Source organism: Gymnoscopelus microlampas (assembly GCF_963454915.1).
Source record: "Gymnoscopelus microlampas genome assembly, chromosome: 12".
Classification (NCBI taxonomy): Eukaryota; Metazoa; Chordata; class Actinopteri; order Myctophiformes; family Myctophidae; genus Gymnoscopelus; species Gymnoscopelus microlampas.
In genome coordinates, this window is record NC_139949.1 from 30467311 (window position 1) to 30494911 (window position 27601).

At 41.8% G+C, this 27601-nt stretch overlaps 1 protein-coding gene across 1 annotated transcript; it reads right to left on the reverse strand.

Moving 5' to 3' along the window:
- Positions 1–5656: 5656 nt before the first annotated feature.
- Positions 5657–22765, reverse strand: nyap1 (neuronal tyrosine phosphorylated phosphoinositide-3-kinase adaptor 1; the record flags this gene model as incomplete). Its single annotated transcript, XM_084074059.1, has 6 exons — positions 5657–6079; positions 6751–6857; positions 11707–11940; positions 12605–14638; positions 15529–15902; positions 22572–22765. 6 exons carry the CDS (start codon positions 22763–22765, stop codon positions 5657–5659), a joined length of 3366 nt encoding a protein of 1121 aa, XP_083930185.1.
- Between the last annotated feature and the right edge of the window lie 4836 nt (positions 22766–27601).

The window sequence follows — 27601 nt, forward strand, 5'->3', positions numbered from 1 at the left end:
CAATCGTTGCTCTGACAACTGAGCAATAGGCTACAATCAGTCAAATGTGTCTGGTCAAAATGAAGACACTGCACGCATAAATGGACGTTTCCGAAGAAAACAAAATAAAAGTCCAGCGATGTGCTATATAGCCTATCTAATAAGAAAATGTAAAACAAATGGACGGAGCTAGTGATCCTCTACACTCAGTACAGACCTAATATCAGCCCTCCCCCCCAGCTCGTGTCTGCATGCCGCAACGTTTTGATGAGTGGTGCAGAAATCTAGTGATACTGCGGTAAAGCAGTCTCTCTCTCCGCCTCTCTTCAGCAGTCCCTCATCCCCCCCTCCTTCCTCTCCACTCACTCACCCCATACCCACCCCCACCTCCCTGCTTCCTACTGTCTCATCAAGAATCCAAAGTCCTGTACTAGCAGTGGTGGAAAAAGTACTCAAATGTTTTACTTAAGTAAAAGTATCAATACTACAACTCTGTTACAAGTAAAAAAATCCTGAATTCGAAATGAGTAAAAGTACAAAAGTATTGGAATCAAAATGCACTTAAAGTACCAAAAGTACAAAGTACTCATTATGCAGAATGTCCCATTTCACAAGTTTTCAAATGCACAGATCTACAAGCTCACAATGGCAAGATCTGCTATTTTCAAATGGTCGAAATGTATAAAGAGCTGAAGTGGTTAATGTATGTTTTGTAATAATAAAATCAAAATCTACAAAGTAACTAGTAACTGAAGTTTTCAAATAATTGTAGTGGAATAAAAGTACAATATTTGTAAAAGTAAAATAAAAATACAGAAAATTGGAATTACTAAAAATACCTCAAAATTGTACTTAAGTACAGTACTTGAGTAAATGTACTTAATTACTTTACACCACTGCCTGTACTAGCCAATCATCTGCAGTGCATTGCATGCACACTCCTCAAATGTTACTCTCCGTGGGCCTGTCATGCCTACAGTAGGCCATGCATAAGGATGTGGAAGTAGAGAAACAAACAACGCAGGCCAATCCCACCCCACTGCCACTTGCTATATCCTTAGTTTGCAATCGACCATGGGTCCAGGTGTCCAGCAAGAATAAAAGAATTACAGGTCAAAATAAAAAAAAGTACCAGAAGATAACATGTACGTGTCCAGAAGTAGGCTAGCAATCTAATTATGCAGATTTGTTTAATTTCAGGCATTACTTCCAATGTCCTGAATAGAATAGAATCATTAAGATGAACTAGAACAGATGATTGCAAAGCTTCTTTTTTTTGTAAATAATCGATGGCTTGGCTAAGTTTATCTCTGCATTGCGTGACTCAGACCACTGGTCTCCTCTTCAGCCAGTCAGTGTCTTGGCAGGTCAGGGATTAGATGTAGCCTAGGCCTCAACGGTATGCAGTGACATTTTCATTATGAATTTGTATTTATTTTGTTCCCACTCACTTAGGTACATGTGGGGTAATTCATGTAGCCTGGTAAGGTTCCACATTGTGTCACTTTATACAATCCTATGGGGAGGTAGGAAGGGGGAGTGGGGACAATTCATTTAGGGATCAGGATATTAACCACCAGAACATCAATAGCCGAAGAGATTTGGTGTACACAGAAAAAACGGTCCAAGTACAGTTCTAGGCCTAACTCAGGTCCGTTTTACCTAGAGAAGAGGGTTTAAGTGGTTAACAATCAGTCACATCACACACCACCACCACTCCTTTAACACACTAGCAACCACCTAATAGCTACACCAGCAAATGGGTGTGCATGCAGGTTGACTGCGTTACCCCTGCACTGAAGAGTGGAGATAGTGCCACCAGGTGGAATAAGGGGAGATTGCAAAATGTGTTATATATTGTATCTCTGCATAATCACAGTCAAACATTATTTCACCAGTTAGACCAGTGTGTCTCAGCCTTTGTTGGGTCAGTGCCCCCGATCCAATATCCAGGTCCCTTAACACCCCCACACCCAATTAAAATGTATGCTTTATTTTTATTCTGTATTGTGTTATGTATTTTAGAAAACATCTAATTGATTTCCAAATATCAGATTTTACATTAAACTGGGCTGTTACAGCAGTATGTGATTATTATGTAATTATTAGACCACTGCCCAGGGAAAAACAAAAGCCGATTATAAGTAGAATTGTATATGGATGTCAGGCCCTGAATGACAGGGCTATCATGGCCCTGTCACAGGGATGTCACCGGGATATCAGGCCCTGAATGACAGGGCCATGTCACAGCCCTGTCACAGGGATGTTGGCCTTGTCACAGGGATGTTAGGACTGTATCGTGGTCAGTACAATGCCAGTATCATGGCCAGTATCATGGTCATTATCATGTTAGTATAATGTCAGTATCATGATCAGTATCATGATCAGTATCATGTCAATATCATGGCCAGCATCATGGTCAGTATCATGTCAGTATCATGGTCAATATCATGTCAGTATCATGTCAGTATCATGGTCAATATCATGTCAGTATCATGGTCAGTATCATGTCAATATCATGGTCAATATCATGTCAGTATCATGGTCAGTATCATGGTCAATATCATGTCAGTATCTTGTCATTATCATGGTCATTATCATGGTCAATATCATGTCAGTATCTTGTCATTATCATGGTCATTATCATGGTCAGAATCATGTCAGTATCATGGTCAGTATCAGGGTCAGAATCATGGTCATTATCATGTGATGGCCCTGTGACAGGGCTGCCAGGCCCTGTAACCATGGCTGTTACCATGGTATGATGGGCATAGGTCACATCTACATGCCAACAACATTGTGACAAGTTGTTGGCTTGTAGATGTCTTCTTTTCAGCAAGCAACACCGTAGTACAACAGAGTATAAATTACGCTTCAGTAGCCTGTCCAGATATGCTTCCACCTGTACAAATCCCATTCAATACTTACAAATCTAGCCAATCTTCCATCATCATCCAAATAAACAACATGCAACTACACACAATTCAGAAACCACGTCCTCATTTGACTGCGGCGTTAATGAAAAAAGTCTAGGATGAAACGAAGAAAATGTGCACTTGAATATATTAAACTTCCGCCCCCCAAGGCCACCTCAGCGCCCCCATTTACAAAATATTGATTCCAGCGTCCGTCCCCCCGTCCCTCCCTTCTCTGTACCCCTGGAGGGTAGTACCACCCCTGTTGAGAAACACTAAGGTAGACTGATAGGCATTGTTGCAGTTCAATCAAGGAAGCTGTGAAATGACATAAAAGAGAGGTACATGTAGAAATTCTATTCATTGTATAAAGTTCATTATATAAAATTTATTTAATGACAATATCAATGCAAATATAGCACTACAGTGATTTCCAAGGTACACCGTATCTTACCATATCAATATAGTATGGCACTCATATAATGGCCACTGTTTTAGTAGACACACAAAACCAACAGCTCCTGTAAACTATTTTGGAAATGATGCCTAAGTTCAATTTCAGTCATTGAAAAACAAATCATAAAAAGGTGTTTATAGGTATCTGAAGTTTACCATAAATTGGGCTCAATAGTCAGTATCGTTAGAACAGTTTCAGTTTAAGGAATCTCTTGCATGCATTGCACTTGCCCATTTCCCCAGCCTTGTTCGTTTGAAAAAAGGGACTTGATAAGTTTGACAACCTGGACCCCCAACACAAACAGGTGGTATTAAAAAAAAAAGAAAAGTAGAGAAAAAGAAAAAAAGGCGAAGCAGTGTTTTCATACTAATCCGAACATTGACCTTTTCTTTTTCACTGGGTGTTAACTGTACAGCTTGGTGCGAACTATCAAAACAACAACGACCAAGAGACATTCAAGTGCCATAATACTAGTACAGAGGGTTTCACTCTTCAAGGTACAAACCTCATCTCACGTGGCTTTCAGAAATAAAACAAATATGTAACAATAATCACTATACTGATAATGTTAATCATGGTGACACCATGTATAGTTCAATGAACACCGGTAGTTCAAGATAGCAGCAAAGTAGTATGTAAAATGTCCAGACAATGAGCGAATCTCAGTTGTTGAAATCTGTACACAAATAAAAATTGAGTGTAGAAAAGGAATAAATAAAACAAGTATACCGCTTAAAGGGAGTCTTGCATAAATCTGATTGGACAACTGTTGGACTGTACCTTTTGTTCAGAGGGCTTACTGTGTATTGGTAGATCTTTAAGTGATGAATGGACTGCCTGCAGCAGAAAAAGTACCTAATTATTTTAGAAAAACAAACAAAAAAACAACAAAATGGTGTTTATACAATATATGCTACATAATATGTATTGATTACAAGTATGAAAATGGAAATAATTGCTACATTTTCAATACAGTTTTACATATCTATTTACAGTACATTAGGGTGTTTGTTTTTCCTAAGTATATTATGCCATGTTTTTGTGCAGATTGTTCCAGCATTTTGAGGTGATCATTATTCACAGTCCTATCAGTTGCACCATATTCTACAGTCTGTGGTGATTGTGGTGTCAGTGCTAACTTCTCATGGGGTGGAACAATCACTTATGTGCAACTGTAAATAAGCATGACATTATGAAAGTTTTGTACAATTAAGCTATGTCTGTATTTGGCTGGACTGCACAGTATGTGCCATCTGTCATAAAACCGTCTCTAATTATACCCTTAGCAACACAATAGTCTTTTTTATACAACCACATGATTTCATTATCATATTCACGATCTGATGTGTATGTAAAATTCTGTTATGATCCTCTCTAAACATATTTTTACAATACTGTATGTCTATTGTGACATGCAGAGAATGACACAGTAAATATGACTTGTTCAAGTCTTAGATATGTTAGGCTAGTTGACACAAGTTTTAATTATGTTGCTCCAACATTGGGAGTATATTGCTATAAAATTGCAGAAACATTGAGAAAGTAAATATATTTACATTACAAATATGCAAACAGTTAGGTAGCATTTACTCCTCCGTCATGATTATTGGCATCCACAACGACAACCTACTGGTACCAAGACACTTCAAGGACCTTCACGTTTTTCTGGGAACACGATTGTGTGTATTTTCTGTCGGACAGCGGTTAAGTGTGCCATAATATTATTGTGTGCATTCTTTCAAGATACTCTCCTTATACAGAAAGAGAAAACAGGATTCCGTTATGCCTGAAGTCATCAGGAGGGAATTTGGCAACACCAATCAAAGAATACATCAGTCTCAGTGTTAATAAATCTGTATTCTGTCGATTTATATTGTGGCAATAAATATTGAAATCATTGGCAATTAGAACACGTCAAGAAGGACATACAGAGCAAATACAAAGTCAAACCATCTGGATAAGAAATGGACTTAGTCTGATTGTAATGCTTATTTTACTTCATTCCTTTTTTCTCAAGAAAACTTTGATCAATCACTGCTTTTTTGCCTAAACAAGATGAAAGTCTTTAGGAACTTTCATTGATGACAGTTCTTTAGTCTGAGTTTACCATACCATAACAGTGTTTCTCGTCCTCATCATGTGCTTCCTCTGTGATGGTTACACTGTGACTTCTGCTTGAGAGAATCTCAATCTCTCCATCTCTCCTGCCATCTTCCACTATTTTGTTTGTTTTTGGTTCCACCATATTCATCCACTACCATTCTCTGTCACTGATGCTTCACAGTATCTGGCTTGCCGTTATGCCTCAGATAGCGGTGTCCCACACCACGGCCTGAGGCCTCTGGCAGGGTGGCGTGCCAGTTTTACCAGGCTCAGGTGTCCGTCTCCAGCTAGGGAGGATGGGCATGCTGTCCTGCTTGCACAGACTCTTGTCAGGTCGCCTGTGGGCCTTGATCTCTTTGCACAGGCAGCGTTTGCGCTCAATCACTTCCAGCAGTTTGCCGTCTCTCTGGCTCTGCGCTGCAGAAGAGGTGTTGCCCCCGGCGATGGGAGGTTGTCCCTGCGCCAACTGGGCGAGGTGCTGGAACTGCAGCTGGAGGTGGTGCTGTTGCTGGAGCTGCTGGAGTTGCTGCTTCAACTGCAACTGCTGCTGGTGGAGCTGGAGCTGCTGCTGCTGCCGAGACACGCTGGGACTGCAGGGAGCTCGAGACTCTCGCAGCCCGTGCAGCTGAGTGTGCAATACAACAAGAAAAGCAGGGGGGAAAGAAACGTTGAGTTTTATGGCATTTTTAATCGTACTGACATAAATATACTGTATTATGTTATATATTTGAAAAATAAGAAAGAAATACTCAAGAATGAATGAACCCTGCACTCCTGCTGGCCTGAAAGGCTCAGGTGTAACCTCGAGCTGTTAATAAGTGGCATATACTAAAGGTGTGGTTCTCAGCATCAGCCACCAGGATGCAGTGCTGCACTGTCTTGCTGTGCTATGTGAGGGAGGGTCGGCCAAGCACATGCAGACAGTTTCTGCAGCACACTCAAACTGCGTCAGCATTTGTTACGCCGCCAAGACTCTGGGTAAAATGTGCTGCCATTGGACTGCATCTCGCCACTCCAAAATACAGTACGGCACACTCCTCTGCCTCACTCACATCTGCTGTTCCTATCTCTGCTTACGTCACATTATGCATCTTCCCCGGGTCCTATTCTTTTAAGGCTGGCCACAACCTTATTCTGCTCAGTGGACATATCAACCAGCTATAAATAGATCTGCAGGAGCATTGTCTCCGAGGTGGGGGGGGGGGGGACAATACTTACTGCTCTCAATTGTATTTAGCATCAGTGATGATTGTGTTTATGCTATAGGTACAATGCAGATTACTACAGTACATTTACCTGAGTCAGAGCCTCCCATGCTGGTAGACTGCTCTGCCTCTGGACGTCTCCTGAACCCGTCTGCCTCACGCCAGAGGTAGAAGAGGAACGGCCCAGCCGTCCCACTTCTGAGAGAGGGAGAGCGAAACAAGTGTTAGCCTGTGCTCTCGTTTATTTATGGTACCATACGCATATATGTGTACAAGCACTGTAGGCATAGTTTTGAATGTCTCATTAGGATTATGGAATGTTTGTCTAACTATAATAATATACTGCTGCTCTATGCTATGCTGTACTACTACTATTTCACCTAATAAGGCTCATCTGTGATATAAATTAATCTTTGGCAGAAAAGTCACGTTAGACAGACAGACAGACAGACAGACAGACAGACAGACAGACAGATAGATAGATAGATAGATGACTGAGTTAACATAATGTATATTCTATCAATAGGTATAAGCCTAATGTCAAATCTATCACCAGTGAATATACAGTATACATGAATATAAATCTATCGCCTATGAATGGATATTGACTATATCAACAGTGGATATATGAGAGTGAAACAGTATATGTACTGTGTCGATGAGCCTTCAATAGTAGGTATCCAGATAATATATGTGTACAGTCTTCAGTCTATCGACAGCGATAATGACTACAATCTCTAAACAATTAAACTGTTACAACAGTTATCCATAATAGGAATCTGTCATGGTTCTGTAATGTACATCCATGTGCAAAGGAGTCCGTAATCCAAGAACAGAATAGAACATAATGGGGGTCAGGCTTGGTTGTGGAGCCTAATGGCAACTGGAACAAAGGACAGTCCGAATCTCTTCGTGCTGGGGGGGATGATGAGTCTGTGACTGAATGTCACAGACTCATCAATTCAGAGATTTAAAAAAATAACTGCACTGCAGAACCAATGCAAAGACTTTGGGGCGTTCCTTCATATTAGACATATGGTTTAACCCCAAAGAAATTGATACAAAAGGGTTTTCAATGAATTCTGGTGGCTGCCAGGAGCTTAGAATGGCTATATCTCAATTGAAAAATATATGGTTTAACACTAAAGAAATTGATATTTTTCAATTGATTCTGGTACCTCTAGGCATGCTTAGGAACATACAAACATTCTAGGAAAAGGCGTGATGTTCAAGATGGCGTCCAAGATTTTCTGCTCAATTGAAAAACATGATACAAAAGATTTTTCAATTGATTCTGGTACCCCTAGACATGCCTAATAACACATACAACAATCTAGCCTACCTTCTGGAAAGGCTACATTTTCAAGGGAGTTTAAAATAGCTACTGTATATCTCAATAAAAAAATGCATACAAAATATTTTTCACTTGATTCTGGGACCTCTAGACATGCTTAAGAACATACTAACAATCTAGTAAAATATACCTTACGGAAAGGTGTCATTTTCAAGATGCCGTTATTTAGCATGCCCAATACTACCAGAATCTATTGAAAAATATTTTGTATCATATTTTTCAATTGAGATATATAGTCATTATAGTCAGCTCCCGGCATCCATTGGACGCCATCTTGAAAATGAAGCCTTTCTGGCACGTATATTTTCCTAGATTTTTTGTGTGCTATCAAGCATGCCTAGAGGTACTGTACCAGACTCAATTGAAAAATCTTTTATATTATTTTATTCAATTGAGATGCATTTCTAGCTTCTGGCAGCAATCTTGGACGCCATCTTGAAAATTACACCTTTCCGGAAGGCATATTTTCCTAGATTTTTGTTTTATGTTCTTAAGCATGCCTACAGGTACCAGAATCACTACAGACCCACAGACCCATCTATATAGAGACTGTGATTTGTTTTCAAATCAGTAGGCGTAGGTTTGTCTGCGGCTGTTTTATCCGCTGTTCTAGCCCCTACACAATGCACATTGGTACAGCACTTACATTTTATCTGCCTTGTTTTGCATCTTGGTAACTCTACATCTAAACAGATTTTCAAAATAACAACATTGTTAATTTGAAAATCAGTTATTAGCATAAATTATGCTTCACTCTCAAAGGGGACATAGAATTGCAGCCTTCATGTAGTGAAGAGGACTTTATTTCTGAAGCAGAGTTCCCCCCGAGGCAGACATAGCCCTACAAGGAGCTAGCTAACCATGACCTACAGCCAAAACGAATACTGTTGCAAAGGATGTCACATGTGAGGAGCATACAGATACAGTCAAACCGTTTATGGAACACATCACATCTTGGCTATGCTTCAACAAACACAGTGTATGGCCAAGATTCACGAGTGAAGGGGGTAGACTTCAATATGAAGGAAGGAGTTGAATGCAGATCTATCTCAGCCTAAAGATTGATAAGACATGTATAGCTTCAAAGCTCTTCTAAGAAAGAGCAGCATCTCTTCTGGAAGATTGACTTGAGGCAGAGTTGGAAATGATCTACTGCATCGTCAAACGAAGAAAAAAATTGTGTGTGAGGACATCCAACTTAATTGTGGCAGGGTGCACAGTAAAATCTGCAGTAAGGGTAAATTCGGTTACATTTGTACACTCTCTGAGTTACAAATGGATACATTATAGCTGCTGCAGAGCAATGGTCAGGGCCGGGCAATTGTAAGTGGAAGTGGGAAAAGGAGGATGTGGACTGTGGAGGAAGATGGAAACTAGCAGGAGGAAGAAGACAAATGAGAAATACAGGAGGGTTGAAAAGCATAACTATCTGGATGAAAATGTTAATTAAACCTTAAACTCATTAAGTCTCTAATTCCACAGTATGTCTTAGTTAGTTCGACAGTTATCCAAAGGAAGTCTGGCATAGGACTGGACCTTGTGCAGAATTGTATTGATACCACTCATTCGCTGAGGTTAGTGCTTGGTATCAAACCCAGAAACGTTTGACTCAAAGGGGAGTGATCTACCTACTGAGGCACGCACCATGGCTTTGCTAGTTACTGTTCAGGAAATGATGACGAGAACAAATTTAACCAAGCAATTGTGTATTTAATGGAATCTTTTGCAGAGTTGCACATTCACTTTAGTCTCTTGCAATACTATAGACAGTTACTGTATAGGCCTATATCGCAGTATAAAACGCTCAGTTGACATCAGTTGGTTTACTAAGTACTAGATAGTACTAGTACTAGTATCTGGTAAATTTTACAAATTGACCATTTGTCAAGTCCCGCCCGTGATCCCGCCCCTCTTCCACGCCATTGGTGGCTGTGTCCATCCACTTCCATTGAAAAAACTTGTTTTGTAATTGCCTTGTATTGTAATTGCCTTGTACTTGGAAGCTAACAATGAAAGATATAGCGATATACAGTAGGGATTTGTTCCAAGACAGGCCTTCCATTGACTTCCATATTAATTGTTTAAAATATGATGACTCATTGTCATGGCTGATGTAATCTTATGCAATCTGTCTAATTAGTGGCACATGCAAATGTTTGTTACGCGCTCCTTTTGTAATAATTTCCAAAAATAGCTGATCTACATTCTCACAATTCATACACACACACACACACACACACACACACACACACACACACACACACACACACACACACACACACACACACACACACACACACACACACACACACACACACACACACACACACACACACACACACACACACGTGCATATGCATATGCAAATCAATGCATTGAGCCTAACTATGTTTTTACCCCACATTACTTTCAGTATACAGGCACTCGCACAGAAACACAGAAACACAGATGCACACAGACACAGACACACACACACACACACACACACACACACACACACACAGACACACACACACACACACACACACACACGCATGTGCATGATAACATATGTAAATGCATAGGGCCTAACATTACATTCAATGTATATGCACTCTCGCACATACACAGGCTTACGCAGCGCATGTTAACACGAACATGGACATTACATGCGCAAGGTGCATGCATGTGTACTCTTTTCCAATGTTTTTTTTTTTTTTGTAACTTCTAACCATTTGTCGTACAGACATGTGAGTCACCTCATTGGGCTAAGTTGAGAGTCCCTGTCCTTCACTGGTGTTAGTTAGCTCCGCCCCTGTTCTGATAGGACGATATTTAATAGTTACTATCTTTCCTATGTTTTTTTTGGTCACTTTTTAACCGACTGTCATAGCGACTTGTGGGTCGCCTCAATGGACTCAGTTGCGAGTCCTTGTCCTTCATTGCTGTTACTTAGCTCAACGCCCTTTCGTGATTGGTCAATGATTAAAATCGGAAGGCTTTAAAAAAAAAAATCTTGGCTTGCTAAATTAGTGAGAGAGGCCTATTTAAAAAATCCATATACTGTATCATGAACATCCAATCAGCCCCAAATTTGGATTGCATGTTATTGAACACAATTCTTCCCAGCGGATTCCTTGGGTCTCAACGGCAGCAACATACGACTTGCGTCGGGGAAACTACACTTGCAATTTCTCAAAATTACACCTTTCAAGTTTAGTGTACAGTAGCTTAATTTAATTTAGCTTTAGTTCAGTATAGTTTAGTACAATTGTATTGGTGATTTCAGACAGTTTAGGTCATAATGCTATTGTTGTATTTGTCCCTCTATATTACATATTGGAATAGCATTAGCATGATTGTATAAATTAATTATAGCTTTTTCAAATTATTATTATCTTAAAGTACGACTTCACCAATTTTCAACCTGTCTTCATATAATTGGGCCTTATTAATGCCCATGATAATATGGTACCATTCTACTCAGTCTGTGTCTCAGAGGAGGGCTGTGGACAGTTCAGAAACCCACTTACCAGTGACATCATCGTTAGGCAGGTTTTTTTTTGGCATCCCTATTCTGGGGGGAACGTTCGCAGACCTACAAGCTCAGAACGCGTCGTTGCGACGGACCTGAGTTACAGTTGCAACTCAGGTCCGTTTTACTACGTATAGAGGGATTAAGTGGTTAACTATAGGGCTACCATGTTTGCCTACCTCCATTGCGACAGGCAGGGAAGGTCTGACATGGCAGAGGATGCCCTGCTCTGGGTAGTGCTCTGAATCCTTGGCTACTGTCCATGCCAGCAAGGGACTCACTGTGGCCCCTGCCACTGGCACTGAAATGCACTGGGATGCCAGAGTGACCTCCTCTAGACCCCATACCAAGATCTTCTTTATCCATCCTTAGCAGGGCATCGGCGCTGCCGTTCCATGCCCGACCATCCTTTTCTGAGAGTGACAAAAAACAAAATGAGTCAATACAAGCAACAAAGTTACAAATCAGTGCTATTGAACACCCTTTACATTTAAAGGTGTGGGTTTTACAAATATTGAAACAATGAAATGTATTAAAAAGCGCTTTTGACTAAACCTCCTAACTCCATTGGATCCTCAAAACTGTCGGTCAAACCTCCAACTTTGGAGATAGCTGTTTTTTCCATCATTGATTAGAATGACAAAGTCAGATGGAAAAGACCCTATCTCCACATTAATGGTCAAAAACGTCCTAACTCCACTTGAGCTGAGTGATGATAATATAAGGACACATTCAAGTATCTGACAATGTATAAAGTCACCATACCAACTTTGATAAGGCAGTATTGTGTTATTCTATAAACATGTTTTCTTTTTTGAATTTCCTCTAAAGTTGATATTTTGGACATAGCTGGTTTCTGCCCGAAAGCAGAGATATATAAAGCCTTTGTTTTTCTCAATTCTGCCACTCCCCATTTTGTGCAAGAATATACTGTATATCAGGAATACCGTATGCTCTCTCATTCTCTCTCACATACTCTCTCTTTTTCTTCATTCTGAAAAGTTGGACTGGAGTAACATACAGTAAAGTGGTTGCGTTCCCTCGCAAAGCCCCCGTGTTTTAACAGAAACAACTTACTCTCTGTATCTCTGCTCCCATGGCTAAAGGACAATTTCCTCTGCATGGGCCAATAAGATCCATCATCTGCAAAGGCCAGACCAGCACTGCTGTCCCATGGCATGAAGCCAGCCTTTGCCTGGATGGAACTAGATCCTGCATTATTTTTAGTCGCCCCGTCCCCTCCTCCTGAGAGACCTGAGGCTTGGTGCAGGGCAGAGGGCGTCTGAGAGCTCGCTCGCAGGCTTTCGTAGGCTGGGGGTCTCCGGAAACCCCCCGACGGGTAGGTCCACAACAGAGGGCTGTCGGAGGAGGGAGGCTTGTAGGCTGGCAGCCCGTGTGGGGTGTGAGAACGGAGGTGTGGCCGGGAGTGAGACCGCTGCGATGAGGACAGCGGCGTTGGGGTAGAGCTGGCACTACTTTGAGATGTCTGGCTGCTGGTGGTGGTGGCGCTGTGGTCCATCTGGGAGGAGTGGCCTCCTCCATCCCTATCACGTTCCCTCTCTCTGTCTCTGTCCTTATCCCTTTCTCTGTCCCTGTCCTTGTCTTTATCCCGGTCTTTGTCTCTCTCCTTGTCCCTGTCTCGACCTCTGTCTCTGTCTCTCTCCCTATCACGGTCCCTGTTGCTCTCTCTATCGCGGTCCCTGTTGCTCTCTCTATCACGGTCTCTGTCTCTGTCCCTGTCTCTCTCTCTATCACGGTCTCTGTCTCTATCTCTGTCTCTCTCTCTATCACCTCTGTCTCTATCTCTGTCCCTGTCTCTGTCTCTATCGCCTCTGTCTCTGTCTCTATCTCTGTCCCTGTCTCTCTCTCTATCGCGGTCTCTATCTTTGTCTCTGTCCCTATCTCTATCTCTATCTCTATCTCTATCTCTGTCTCTGTCTCTGTCTCTTTCCCTCTCTGCTTTATCTGTCTTCAGGAGAAAGCTGACCGACTTCCCGACGGCCTGTGTCTGTGTCTGCGTGGTGGACTGACTGGCTGCCTGTGAGCTGCTCTTGGTGGGATTCGGGGAATCCCCCCTCTCTGGCTTCCGGTAGTGATGGTAGTGTGAGGGCCGATGGTGCGGGTGGTGGTGGTGGTGATGGGAGAACGGGGAGGTGGACTTGGAGGACGGAGGCAGCGGTGTGGAGTGGCTCCGGGCCCTCAATCCCGGCGCAGGCCCCAACTGGCTCTCTCTGTTGTGTTTGTCCTGTTGAGCCGCGCTCCCCCCGGACGACTCCTTGGAGCCCGACAGCAGCACCGGGAGGGAGGAAAGAGCGGAGGTGGAGGAGGAGGAGGTGCTGGCTTGAGCCGTGACGCCAGAGCTTTGAGTTCCCGTCTTGGCAGAGGCCTTGTGTTGGACCCCGACCCCGCTGGAGGCTGCAGCTGGCTGGGGGAAGGCAAGCAGCGGAGGGCGGTGCTGCAGGAGGTTGGGGAAGGGGGCAGGGATCTTAGTGCTGGGCTCCGTCTCTGACTTGCCCCCCTGCAGCAGGTAGGGAGTGGGTGCCCGGGGAGTGTGCGGACTCGACGACAGGGCCTGGGGCACGGGGGTGGAGGACACGGAGGAGGGCAGGGGAGAGGAGTGGGACACGGACACGGCGGATTTAGATTTGGAGCAAGAGGGAGAGGAGGAGGAAGGTCGCGGCAGCGGCGAGGAGGAGCTGCCGGAGGACGGCGTTGAATGGAAGTGTTTGGAAGATTTCAGTTTGTCGTGTTTGACAGCGGGCCGTCGGTGGGCCTCCCTGTCGTCTTGCTGTGGGTACTTCATCTCCTCGTAGATGGCCTCACTCTGGTCTGAGTCCGAGTCTGGCGTGGTGGCCACGGGCGTGACAGGGTGAGGGGTGGCGGTCTGGCTCTCTCTGGTGAACACCTGTCCCACCATCTCTATGTAGACGGGCTCATCGTCCCCGTCCCCTCGCTGAGGCTTCGTCTCTGCTCCTTGGAAAGGCAGCGAGGTGGCAGAAGGAGTCGAGCGTGAAGGCGTGTCGAGCGACAGCTGAGTACTGGGGCTCCTCTTGGGTTTTAACGGAGGCACCTTCTTCCCTCCTACGTCTCCTGATTCAGACTTCTTCATGGCTGTGGGAGAAGTAATGGGTTAATAATAATAATAATCTTCATCGTCATAATGATGCATAGCGCTTTTTGTTTCAAATCTTTTTTATTGTGAAGCACAGGTTATGTTTATACATTTCTTTTCATACATGGATAGCTTCCTTTTTTTAAACAAAAACAAACAGACATAAACACAAAACAGACAGGTAACATGAAAAAAAAAGAAAAAGAAAACTCAAACTTAAGCAAAAAACAAAGGGACCCTCCCGCCTCCCTTCCCCCTCCCCAGAAGTGCTGCCCCAGATTACGTGCGACACGGGTCATCCACAAGGATTAGCCTTTCAACCTTTAAGAAAGGAGACTCCAAATCTTTTCAAAATCTTTCAGTTTATCTTTGAGTATAAATCTGATTCTTTCTAAATGTAAGGACTCTGTCATCTTGTTGAGCCAGAGTTTGATTGTGGGGGTCTCTTTCTTCTTCCAAAATAAGAGTATCAATTTTTTTGCAGCAATAAGGCCGTATGAAAGAAGGCGCTGTTGAGGTAGTTGTAGTTTCTTCATCCCTTCTGATACCCCCAGGATGACTTGCATAGCGCTTTTTAAACACAAAGTTACAAAGTGCTTTAGAAACTGTGCAATAGTCCAAATGGAAACAGGAGTCTATGTAACATTTTAAAAATACTTTATATGGGGTGCACCGTAGCAAACCGATGTGCTTCCCCATCTCTGCCCTCAGTGCCTTATCCATTGCTACAGTCCTATCTAAACCTGAATAAAAATGTAACAAATATACATAAATAAAAGCATGTAAGGAAAACACACACGCACATGTGCGCGCGCACACACTCTCTCTCTCTCTCTCTCTCTCTCTCCCATAGATATAACTCTTTCAAAACACCAAACCAATAGCCTACCGTTCTTCTTATCTGAATGTTTGGCTTGTGAGTGAGTAGGTGGGGCAGGAGGCGAGGTCTCAGGGCGTCCTCTGGGGTCCGAGGAAGAGGTGGTGAGTCGAGTGGTGGGGTGTCGTTTAGGTTTGGCTGGGGGGCAGCGGCCGCCGTGCTGCGACTGGGTGTCAGAGTAGTCATCATCACCATTCTCCAGACCGGCATCTCCGGCACCCACAGCGTGGCAGGACTGCGAGCGCGGTGCCATGGCTGAGGCACAGGAGTGAGGGGACAGGTCTTGGGAGGCCGGCATGGTCATGAATCCCATTCTGAAGTGCCGGCGGAAGGAGGCCAGGTCGCGGGCTTTGCCGACGGTGGCCGAGGGGTCATTCTGAGTGGAGCTGAGGTGGGATTTCGGGGCAGGGGAGAGAAAGACATTCTAGAATTTAGCAATTGCAGTTGAAAGTAAACAAAGCAACACATTTTCTATCCTTTTTAGTTGACCTCATCCCTTCCTCTCCCCTAAATATATATATATATACATAATTAGTCATTTCGTTGGGTGTCTTGTCTCCCTTTCTGTCTATCTCTTTGTTCTGCAGAAAACACACACACACACACACACACACACACACACACACACACACACACACACACACACACACACACACACACACACACACACACACACACACACACACACACACACACACACACACACACACACACACACACACACACGTATCCTTGTATTAGGGAGTTCAGCTGAGTTTTCCTCCACTCCTGACATCACAAAACTGCTCAACTCAATGTTGGGGACGGGCAATACTAACTGTTCAAACTCCTTTTTTCAACATTTATAAAACATATTTATAGTTTATGAGAATGCTACATAAGTGATGTTTTTCGCATTATTAGAATGTCCAGCATTTAAAATCATCTGTTGCCCTTGCCTTTAGGTTTTGTATAGGTTTCTCTATACAAATCAAGCGTAGCAACAACACCAGTAGCAGAACATTTATGCGGAACACTAGCCAGGTCAATTAAAACTTCTTTTGGCATTTGGGATTTGGGGAAGTTGGGGGTTAATCCAAAGTGTAAGGTTAAAGGAATCACAAAGAGACTTATAAAACCAGCAGACACTGGTAATACCGTATCCCTCCATTTCTTCCCTCATCTTCTCTCATCTCAAACACATTCCATTAAGGAAGTTACTTTTCACTGCTGACCACCCAAAACAAAATAATTCTAATTTCACTTTCTCTGCAATCTCCAAACAACATAATTACATCACTCCATAATGAATACTGCCAATGTATGGTACCATGTCTGTAAGTGTGAGCTGTGATGTGTATTGTACTATATTTGTTAGATTTGTTTCTTTGAACTCATGAATTTATAATAATTAAATAAATGTGCTTTCTGTTGTCTCTTGTATGAATTCAGTTGAGACGCTTTAAACTCTGACTGAACAGAAAGCATTATTGCTGTTTTCTGCTGCCATCCAGGAAGAAATCACTGCTGTCTCATAGATTTTATTTAGCAACAGTCTCAGATTTTATTTCAAGGTATGTATTGATCTATTATTATCTATTGCCTCAGCAGAGAGATGGGAACATCTAGATATCTATTTCATTGTGTACATGTGTGGTGAAATAAGATATTTCATTTCTCAACATCTAATCAAATCCCTCATTTATGTGGTTATTATTACATACAAACACACTTCAGGGCTGGATTTGTGTGCTTGGTTGGTGCCAAGGGAAAGCAACAGTATGCAACATGAACACTTAAGCTCAATTTACCATGGCACGTTGTTGGGTTGAAGATCAGCTCTTGTCTGCAAGGACGACGATCAATTGGGGATTTCAGGGCATACAGTGCTGTTCGTGAAATTGAAACCTCTCTGACACTGCTCATCATGGACAACAAAGATGCAAATGTTCTTATCGCATTATGGGAGAAGGTTTCTGTGTGCATAAATGTACGTGAATGTTTTTGTGTACAGAATGCTATGTCTGTGCATGGGGTGTACACATGTCATAAATAATCATAAATACAACAAGCCCATATTTAGCCTACAAAAGAAGCTGTGGAGCTCAGTAGCTTATGGGTCTAGTTTCTACTTCTTTGCATCTGTATATCATATTCTTTCCCACCAACCTCTTACAGTATATAGCACTTAAAAGCAATTAACCACATGAGCCCTAGCATCCCTATTCTCGGCATGTCTTACAGGTGAACATTCAGTGGAAATAGAAGATCTGCCAGTTCACAACGTGCAAGAGATTTGGTGTAGAGGGGAAAGGGAGGGGGCCAATAGACCCCCGGGGGACCCCAGTCAATTCATTATTATAAGGTTTCAGTGGTAAAACATTAGGTAGGCTGAACCAAAGCATTCTTTTGCAGCCTTGATTATTGTCATGTGCTGAGACAGAAGGTGAAAGACTACAAATCTTTTAAAGCTGTTGCCAAGGTTTTAACCACACACTAAAAGTGCCTTTGAGTGTGCGAGTCAGAATTGCAAAAATAATGTCTTGTTCTTAGACACAAAGCCTAGAGACATGATTTTTATCAGCATAGAATCGTGCATGGTTATTACACACAATGGTGTGTAACACTCACAATGAACTCACAATTCATTGTGAGTGGAAGCGCAAAGTCACCACAGTGGTGACTTTCGTGATGCCACCATATTACCGTTGCAATATTCTGACCAGTAGTGCAGATTACAGCAAATTAAAATCTTATGCAGACTTTTGCATATTTAATAGATAATCAACTGGTTAACCACATTATGGGCAAGTGCCATGGGCCACATTAAAGGCATGAGTGTGACATGAATAGTCAGCCTGCTCAGCCATATAACTCAGTATTTCAAGGAAAGGTGGTGAGAGATTCACAAATCTCTGATGACTAGGGTGCCATGCTATGAATGAGAAAACTCTCTGTTGTAATAGTCCTCCTGACCCATAATGTTACTAAACCTGCTGATACTTTGTTTTATGAATACCCCAGTATCATAATCCAGTTGAATACAGTTTTGTCCCAAGTAACTATGATAAAGACCTTACATTTCTAGGCATAGTCAGGTGTACATTTCTTATCAAACTCAATCTCTGACCTTTTCATTTTGCTTAGAAACTCATCAATGATTTTACCACGTCAAGACTTCATTAATATAATGGGCAAGTCTGGAACTGATGCCTCAGGATTTATTTTAATGAATAAAACGTTATTTTAACTGATCTGTATGATAGAGTATGGTAATACACAGTGGTGGAAAAAATACTCATATTTTTTACTTAAAGATGGAGTGCCATGATATTTTTCAACCCTAAAACCTGATCATAAGGTATTATTATTATTTAAGGATTTTTTTCAAAAAAAAAAAAGTGTACAGAAATTGTTTATAAAAATGTTTTTATGTGGACACGCCTCCAGTTCATTAAGTATGCCTGGTTCTCACCTTAGCACCTCCTCCACCACCTTAGCACCACCCACCTGTCCTAGTCCCTCCTCCTCCTCCTCATGCCCACACCTGTTGTGTTATGATAATGAGGGGGAGGGTATGTTTTCTGGGGGCTCTGTGATGTCACTATGCCCCTGTTTTTGGATTGGCACGTTTGACTCTCAAGGTTTCAGCCTCCAGGAAAAAAATCCAAATAGTCAGAGAAGACATGAAACACCATAAAACCACCAGCGGGGGCCTTAATGAAGTTCTATCAACCTCATAGACACATGAAAAACAGAAAAAGTGCAAAACCATGGCACCACCTCTTTAAGTAAAAGTATCAATACTGCAATGTAGAAACACTATGTTACAAGTAAAAGTAAAGTAGTAAAGTAAGTAAAATTGACTAGAGTAAAAGTATAAAAGTATTGGTACCAAAATGTACTTAAAGTACCAAAAGTCGAAAGTACTCATTACGCAGAATGTCCCATTTCACACGTTTTCAAATGTATAAAAATGTATACAAATCTTTAGAAAATAGCAGATCTACAAGCTCACGATGCGTCGCATCGTGACGCATTGTGAGCTTGTAGATCTGCTATTTTCAAATGGCCGAAATGTACATAGGACTGAAGTGGTTAATGTATGTTTTGTAATAAAAAATACATCTACAAAGTAACTAGTAACTAAAGTTTTCAAATAATTGAAGTGGAGTAAAAGTACAATATTTGCCCCTGAGATGCAGTGGAGTAGAAGTAAAAGTGCAGAAAATTGGAAATACTCCACTAAAGTAAAAATACCTAAAGATTTTACTCAAGTACAGTACCTCAAGCACCTCAACATGCACCAGGGCAATCTCACAAACACTTTGCACTCAAGAAGATGACGAAGAAAGCCAAAAGGCTTTAAAATTGTTTTTTTATGAGGGGTTGACAAGCTAGTACAGATGTTTCAGCCTGTGGCTCATCAGTGTAAAATGTCTGTGCTCTTATCAAACCCTTATAAAAAATGTCTTTTAACTTTCTTTGTAATGTTGTTGAGTGCAAACCTGCAAAGTGTTGGGAGTATCCTGGTGACTTGCACCATAATGTCTTGAGCGCAGGGAAGTTGTAACTTTTCCGGGGCAACATCGCTATGTTGTGAAATACTCTGTAGATGCTCATATTAGTGCATCAGAGATTCTTTCTAAAAGTCATCCAAACTTTTCAGTGAACCCTGTACACTAAACCGTTGTCCTGTTTCTCTCCATTTCTTTACATCCTCCTATACAAACCTACACTGACCCTGCAGCTATTGCTGCTCCCCCCTGCCTGTTTCCCAGGTTCTGCAATTTCTTTGGTGACCCTGCACCGTTCCTAATCACCACTTATCCCGTCCTGTGGCTCATCCCCAACACCATGTGTCCATGCTTATAGGTTGGTCATTCATGCTGTGCTGTGCTGCCCTACACCTCTGCTCTGCAATCCACTTTAGTGCTGTTCTGAAGCTTGACTATACTGCCAACATAAGTGCTGTAACACTTTACAGTTTGAGTGAATCTGTCAGCACTGGCCTCCTCTTTTTAACAAGCTATATAAACCTCAATTTATCCTACTAACCGCAGCTACATCAATAACCACTTTGCTTTCTTTCTTTACTGATTTCATTTACTGGATAAAAATGATACTGTGAAGTTGCTATGTGAAAAATACTTCAAATCTGATTTGATTCGATTCCAAAATGAGAAAATGCAGGACAGGACTTTTTTCGGTTATCCTTTTAGCCTAAATGTCTGACTGTACCTTGTGCTGTTTACATTTCTGACTAATAAAGTATTCAATCAATCAAACATACTGAGTGTTTTCATACAGGCTTTCTGTAGAGGCTAGAATATGATATTTTCGACCGTCTATAAATCTACGAATGTATTTGCACATACTGTAAATGCATTTCTGATGTATTACAACTTAATGAATATGAAGAACAATTTGCTGCAGTTGTGAAGCTATGCTGATTTAGAGCCAAGTGAAATGCTGCATGTTTAAGAATAACTTGCTTCCATCTAACGGAAACAGGACGCAGGACGATGGCGATAGGGCTTCATCTCAAATTCTCATCCTCTATTCATACAACAACCACACTGACATTTCCTGCTTCTCTCTCATAATACTGTATTTTTATTTGGAAAAGCCAAAATTAAACGGCTGAGTTTACGCTCTCTACATTTCCTCTTGTTGAAATATTGCTATACAGACAAACCTGCATGACTGTTTTGGAAACTGTTCAACAGAGAGAGTGTGTGTGTGTGTGTGTGTGTGTGTGTGTGTGTGTGTGTGTGCGTGCGTGCGTGCGTGCGTGCGTGCGTGCGTGCGTGCGTGCGTGCGTGCGTGCGTGCGTGCGTGCGTGCGTGCGTGCGTGCGTGCGTGCGTGCGTGCGTGCGTGCGTGCGTGCGTGCGTGCGTGCGTGCGTGCGTGCGTGCGTGTGTGTGTGTGTGTGTAAAATGACAGGTCACATTACATTACATTATTGCAATCATTACTATGGAGTGTTGCTGTGCAACTTTGTCCAATGATTGTTGGTCAATGGTTCTCTTGACTTCATGATCCATGCTTCATGAGCACACCTGCTTGGTCAGGGGATGGAATTCAATGTGGACCTTCAGACAGTACCACTTGTCATTCAGTAGTGGTCAGACCCTACCACAGAATCTAAATTTAGACCAATGGAAGATCAGGGAAATTGAATACAACAGAACCAACTTAAAAACCCATTAAAACCATTTTGTCATTTTCGATTTTTGCGTTGGCTATTCAAAAAATAGCAGATGTACAAGCTCGCAGTGCAGCACAAAGTGACGCGCTGAGAACATTTTTGAAAAATCTTGAAAGAACTACTGGTTTAGAAAGCATTTGTAGAATCGGCTTCAGATCTTGATGGGTTAAAAAGAAGGAAAAAAGGCTCCATATGCAGTGATTTATTTGATTGACATTTCAGCCTGTTGGCCTTCCTCAGAACCAACCAATTGCAGTGAGACAAACACTGGTCTCTTATATAGGCCACATCAACAATCAGACAATCCTATGACAGTCATGTCTGTTAGATACTGTAGGGTGGAGAGAACAATCAAGGGGCCTTTTCAATCCAATAAAGACAGTGTCAGCAAATACAGGCAATCAACTAACCACATGACAAAGACATACATTTAAAATCACACTTTACAGTTAAAATATTGTATTGCATATTGTATTGAAGTTGTTTTTTATGAATAAAATATATTTGTGTCCAATCTGTATGGCAGAGTATGTTAATACAATATAACTTATACAATTGGGGTGGTTGTATTTTGTCTCCCTGCTCTTCCATTGAGACATTTAGATCGTGTCAAAGGTCATGTCTCACCTAGACAAGAGGATCTGACAGATGGTCAAGATTCAATTTATCCCCTGAGCAAGCAGGCAGGCTCTATTAGCTCAATGGTAAAAATGTTCAAATCAGATTGGTTAAAATAACATTTTATTCACACACAAAAAAAAGTAACGTGGCTTTGAGCTGCTGGAATTTAATAACTAAATTGGCTAAGAGGTTTAAATTTACATCATGTCATGTCATGTCATTCCACCCAGCCTGAGCTTCTCACCTCTTTTTACTGCCCTCTTGGTCCCTTCCTTGATGCCTCCAGTCCAAACGACTCTTACGATACAGTAGGTTCATGTCGCTACAGGAACGCTCCTCCTCGCAGCCTATCACAGCACAATGCAGCCGCTTGCTCCGCCTCTCTATGTCACGCAGGAAATGCTCGACTGCCACATCCTGGGAGGAGCCAGAGTTCATGGTATAGAAGACCACTCGGTAGAAGGGGATGTATGTCACAGCCGGCCTCCTCCAAATCACCTAGACATGAAGATAGAGGCAACGTTATTTATACATCATTTTATATGTTCTTTAAAATCACGTGGACAAGAAGACAGGCGCAGCCATTTCTACATCCCCCTGCTTATATTGACAGAGGATTCAAGTGTTCTGATGAATACATTGATTTTGTTGTTATTTCGGCTTTCTGAGACTATTGCATGGTTAAATCAATGAATTTTATTTCATGGCGGCCACTTCTTCCTGGTCTGGTGGAGTTAAAACTCAATTTCTAACCACTATCAGCCAATGTTATGTCTTGCATATGCATGTTACTTCAGTAGTCTGCATACTTTTACTATATTGCATTATTAGCTGTGCTTATTGTTTGCGGTCAGTGCATAGATTTGCTGTTATTAACATAATAACAAAGTCCTCCATGGTTGTTAAAACAAGTATAAATAGTTGGTCAAAAATTAGCCTTCCCAATTCTCAGCCACCTGTAAATTAAATCTAACCATTCTTTTTTTTTGTAAACGAAAACTAAGCTATATAGGGGCTGTCAGAGCTCCAAATGATATTTGAATTGGCAGAATATATTTCTTTATCGTTCATATACTTTGCATAGAAAGAGATGCATGTCAAATAATGCATCACTCTGTTGTCCACCAGCCAAATGTCAGTTAAACTGCAACGATTTATAGTTGTCCACCCGTACAAATCCCTCATGCTTTGTTGTTTTTTTTTGTTTGTCATTTCATAGGTACATTCACACAGACAGATACATAATGACATATTTTGAATTGCAGGAAACGCATTTTTTGGTCATGTTATGAACGCGGAATGTGTTTTGGCATTTGTAGATAGAAAGGAGACGTGAACGTGCAAACTTAGACTTCACACAGACCCAACACAAACCCAACTGGCTACACAGGGTACAGTACGTTTGGTCCAATAAAGAATTGTCATTGTAAACATTGAACAGTTGTTTTTCTATGATTTGAACACAGATTTGTCTTGTTTTTTAATATAACATAACAGGGTACAAATAGTGTGTGACTACTTCACTAGAGTGAGCAATGCCCATGGGCATAACACCAGAAGGAGCTCATCCAACGTTGTTCACCCAAGATTCGGCTCAAACATGGGGAAGCATTCTATGCTGCCACTAAAAAGTGGAATTATCTACAAAAACGAATCAAGGCGACTAGATCAAACATTAAGATACTCACAGACAACTACATACAACATACTGGCAGTGAAGGGCAAACAGCAACACATTGGAGACACAGGTGCATATGTATGGACAATCAACACACGATTGGCTAGGGCTAAACAAGACACAGGTGAACAACATTTGCAAATGACAGGGTGAGACAAGACAGGTAGCAGCAAACAGGAAACACTCAGACATCACTACAAAACAAAAGGTACACAAGTGTAAATGAACTCCTTGAACACCTTGGTAGTAGCATCCTCTTGCCCCCCGCCCCCACCCCTCCGTTCTCTGTAAATATACTTATGATGCTACTGAGTTTTCAACCGATATGTATTGTATTGTATTGTATTATACTATACTTTATGTATACACATAGTGCAGACTCCAATCAATGCAGTCCTGCCATGATATACCCAGTACTTTTACCCGCACAATGTTTAATACATGTGTGCATATATGCATGCATATAACAACATATGTACATCCGTTTTGGGTTGACGCATTGCCACACGTCATCCCTGCTAATGTCACATTCTGCCTCTTACCAGGTTATTTGGCCTAATAGTGAGCCTTGCCAAGCCATGAGGCCCATAGGGCAGGAGCCTAACTCCTGTTTCCTTAGTGTGAGGCAGCTTGATGTACAAGTACATCCCCTGGACATGACGCTAGTATGACGCAGGGACTTACCCCAATTCAACCCTTGATGCTGAGTGCCAAGCAGGGGGGGCATTATGACCCGGCCGGGGATCGAACCCACTAACCACAAGGCCATTGAGCTAGCTTGGCCTAATACAATAGCAAAAAAGGAGGGTAGAGCCAATCCTACAGTATGCAGTGGAAAAAAGGCAATACACCAAGCCTGGTGGAGATCTGCGCTCTGTGGAACGCTCCATTCTAGTTTTAAATATGATCTAAACAATCACCTAGACATGAAAAGAGAGGCAATGTTATTTATAAATCATTTTAAATATGTTCTTCAGCATGTACAAGTATCTCAACCAGTCATATCCAACTGTCCAACTTGCCTCTCAGTGCACGATTAAGTGTATAGGCAGGCACAGCGAGTCTGCAACACAGATCACCTGCTTTCAGGTGACATGACTGAGACTAATTTATTTTAACATGACTCAAGTTATGTCATCAAAACTATTAACAGCAGTGGGAGAATCATAACTCATTAGTGTCAGTTATGGAAGACAACCCTGCCCATTACTCCTATAGGCCGGCTTCAAAGCACAGTTACAGTGATGCAAGTTGACAGAGGTTGCATTTTTTATTTTATCCCAACCTCCAGTGTATCACATGCAAACTATTTATATTTTCATTATCCACTTATGAATATTTGAGTAAGCACAGTAACTCAGCTGCAGCGCAGCTCTGACTGCAGGCCTTGGGGTGGCCTAGCTAAGGTTGTCCGCCATCCAGACAGTAATGCGGTTTGTCATATGTAGTGCATGCACAGCTTCCTACACACGCTCACCCCATGAGAAGTCAGGCTTGTTGTGGGGCAGATATTTGAAGGCCCAACTGTGTTTTCGCATTGGAGACAGGAGATTGTGAGTGTGCAATGCAATTGGCTAAGAAAAGAGCAGCTGTCAGCTGATGCATGTTTCCAGTATTTTTCCATCCATGTTAAAATGGGAACAGAGAGTTTGAAGTGTTTTTTGGAGGTGGGCACTGGGATGTCTAAAATTAGTGCTCCTGGCATTTTTGTGTTAGTTTGTTTTGAGTTGAACTGCATTGTCAAAACTGGATCAAGCACTTTGAATTTGTTCTGTGGGGCATCCTAACTGACTGGCTATGGCACTTACAACTTTATGGGTTTCAAATAAAAATGGCTGATAGTGTTTGTGGCACATCATTGGCTGTTTCTCCCTCCTGTATGACGTATCTTTACAGAATCAGGGAACAGAAAAACTTTAAACATAAACAAACATTACTATTACTTTATTTAATGAATTAAAAATGTTTTGATATTACATGGTATGTATACTATGTAATTATAATGTATTCAATTTACAGTATAACAGTAGAGTTAAAGACATGACCCTGAGTTAAATTCAATTCAATTCAGTTCAAACTTTATTCCAGACTCACAGGGAGTCCATAGAGCAAATATATAGAAAAACATACATTAAAGACTTAATTCTACCACACATTCCATTACATAATTCTTAACCCATTTAGACTTGTGGCTGGTTCTACAAATGCCTTCTAAACTAACATTTTCAAACACTTTCAAAGATTTTTCAAAAATGTAAAAACAAATAGAAGATGTACAAGCTCGCAGCGCGGCACAAAGTGCGCGCTGTGAACTTGTATATCTGCTATTTTAGAATAACCAATGCAAAAATCTAAAATGACAGAATGCTTTCCCGGTTTTAATGAGTTAAAACATGCATATAATATTAATGCTTGTGCCGCCAATTCAAATTGTCTGTTATATGCATGCCTTGCCTTGCCATACTAGATGAGAGCTAAATCAACCACATGAACTGGGCCATGCATCATGTGGAGGTGTGTAACGGTGTGATTCCAACATGAATCTATGTGTAATCTAGTATGTCAGATTGGACCACTGCTATTCCTGTATTCCACAGGCCTGACCACAACCCCCACTGCTGTGGCTGCCATGCTGGCTAACTCAATGTTAATTAGGTTAGGGAGCTGAGACTGTAAGTTGGGCTTTTGTTAAACATCGGCTTTGATTTGGGTTTCCAGAATCTAGCAGCTGAGCGGGGCAGCCTTATTGCCGCAGTCACAATATATACACAGTAAAATCCTTAATGTTCATTTTTAAAACTCTGACATTGTAAATCCATTTGGGTCCATTTCTCAGAGTTGAATTAACCATGAGGATCTTGCTGTGTATGTTATAGCCTAGATGTTGTTGGTAGTGTGCAATTAGCCAAGCTGAAAAGAAGTGCAGACAGGGTCTTCTCATCAAACATGTAAGCGGCCACAGCGCTTCTCTTACAAGAACATGGGGTATAGGTTAGTATAATATAGTGTAAAAGGGTTTTCTTCGGTACACATACATGCTAGTGTTTCATGCGCGTGCGCACACGCACGCGCACAAACACACAAACCCGCGCACACACACACCCACGTGCACACACACACACACACACACACACACACCCACACACACACACACACACACACACACACACACACGATCATGTACAGTATGTATGTGTCCAACCTCTACTTTAAAATACAAATTGTGAATTTAGGGAACATGAGGCATTTTCAGGGTCAGAAATCATTCAAATCCCCCTCATTAGAATCAGGAGGCAGATGGAGGCATGATTCATAGCTGGATCTGAATGCAAGGCTGCAGAATACCCATTCATGCACGTAAGCACACAAATCACAGACACACACAGCACGCACACGCGCACACACACACACACACACACACACACACACACACACACACACACACACACACACACACACACACACACACACGTGCGCTATCAAGCTGTATAATCGCAAATGCTCAGTAGTTGACTTGAATGCAAAGAACTGATGGCAATATAATTTCATAATATCAGATATACAGTACTCTCCCTTCCTGTCCTCTGTCCAGCAGG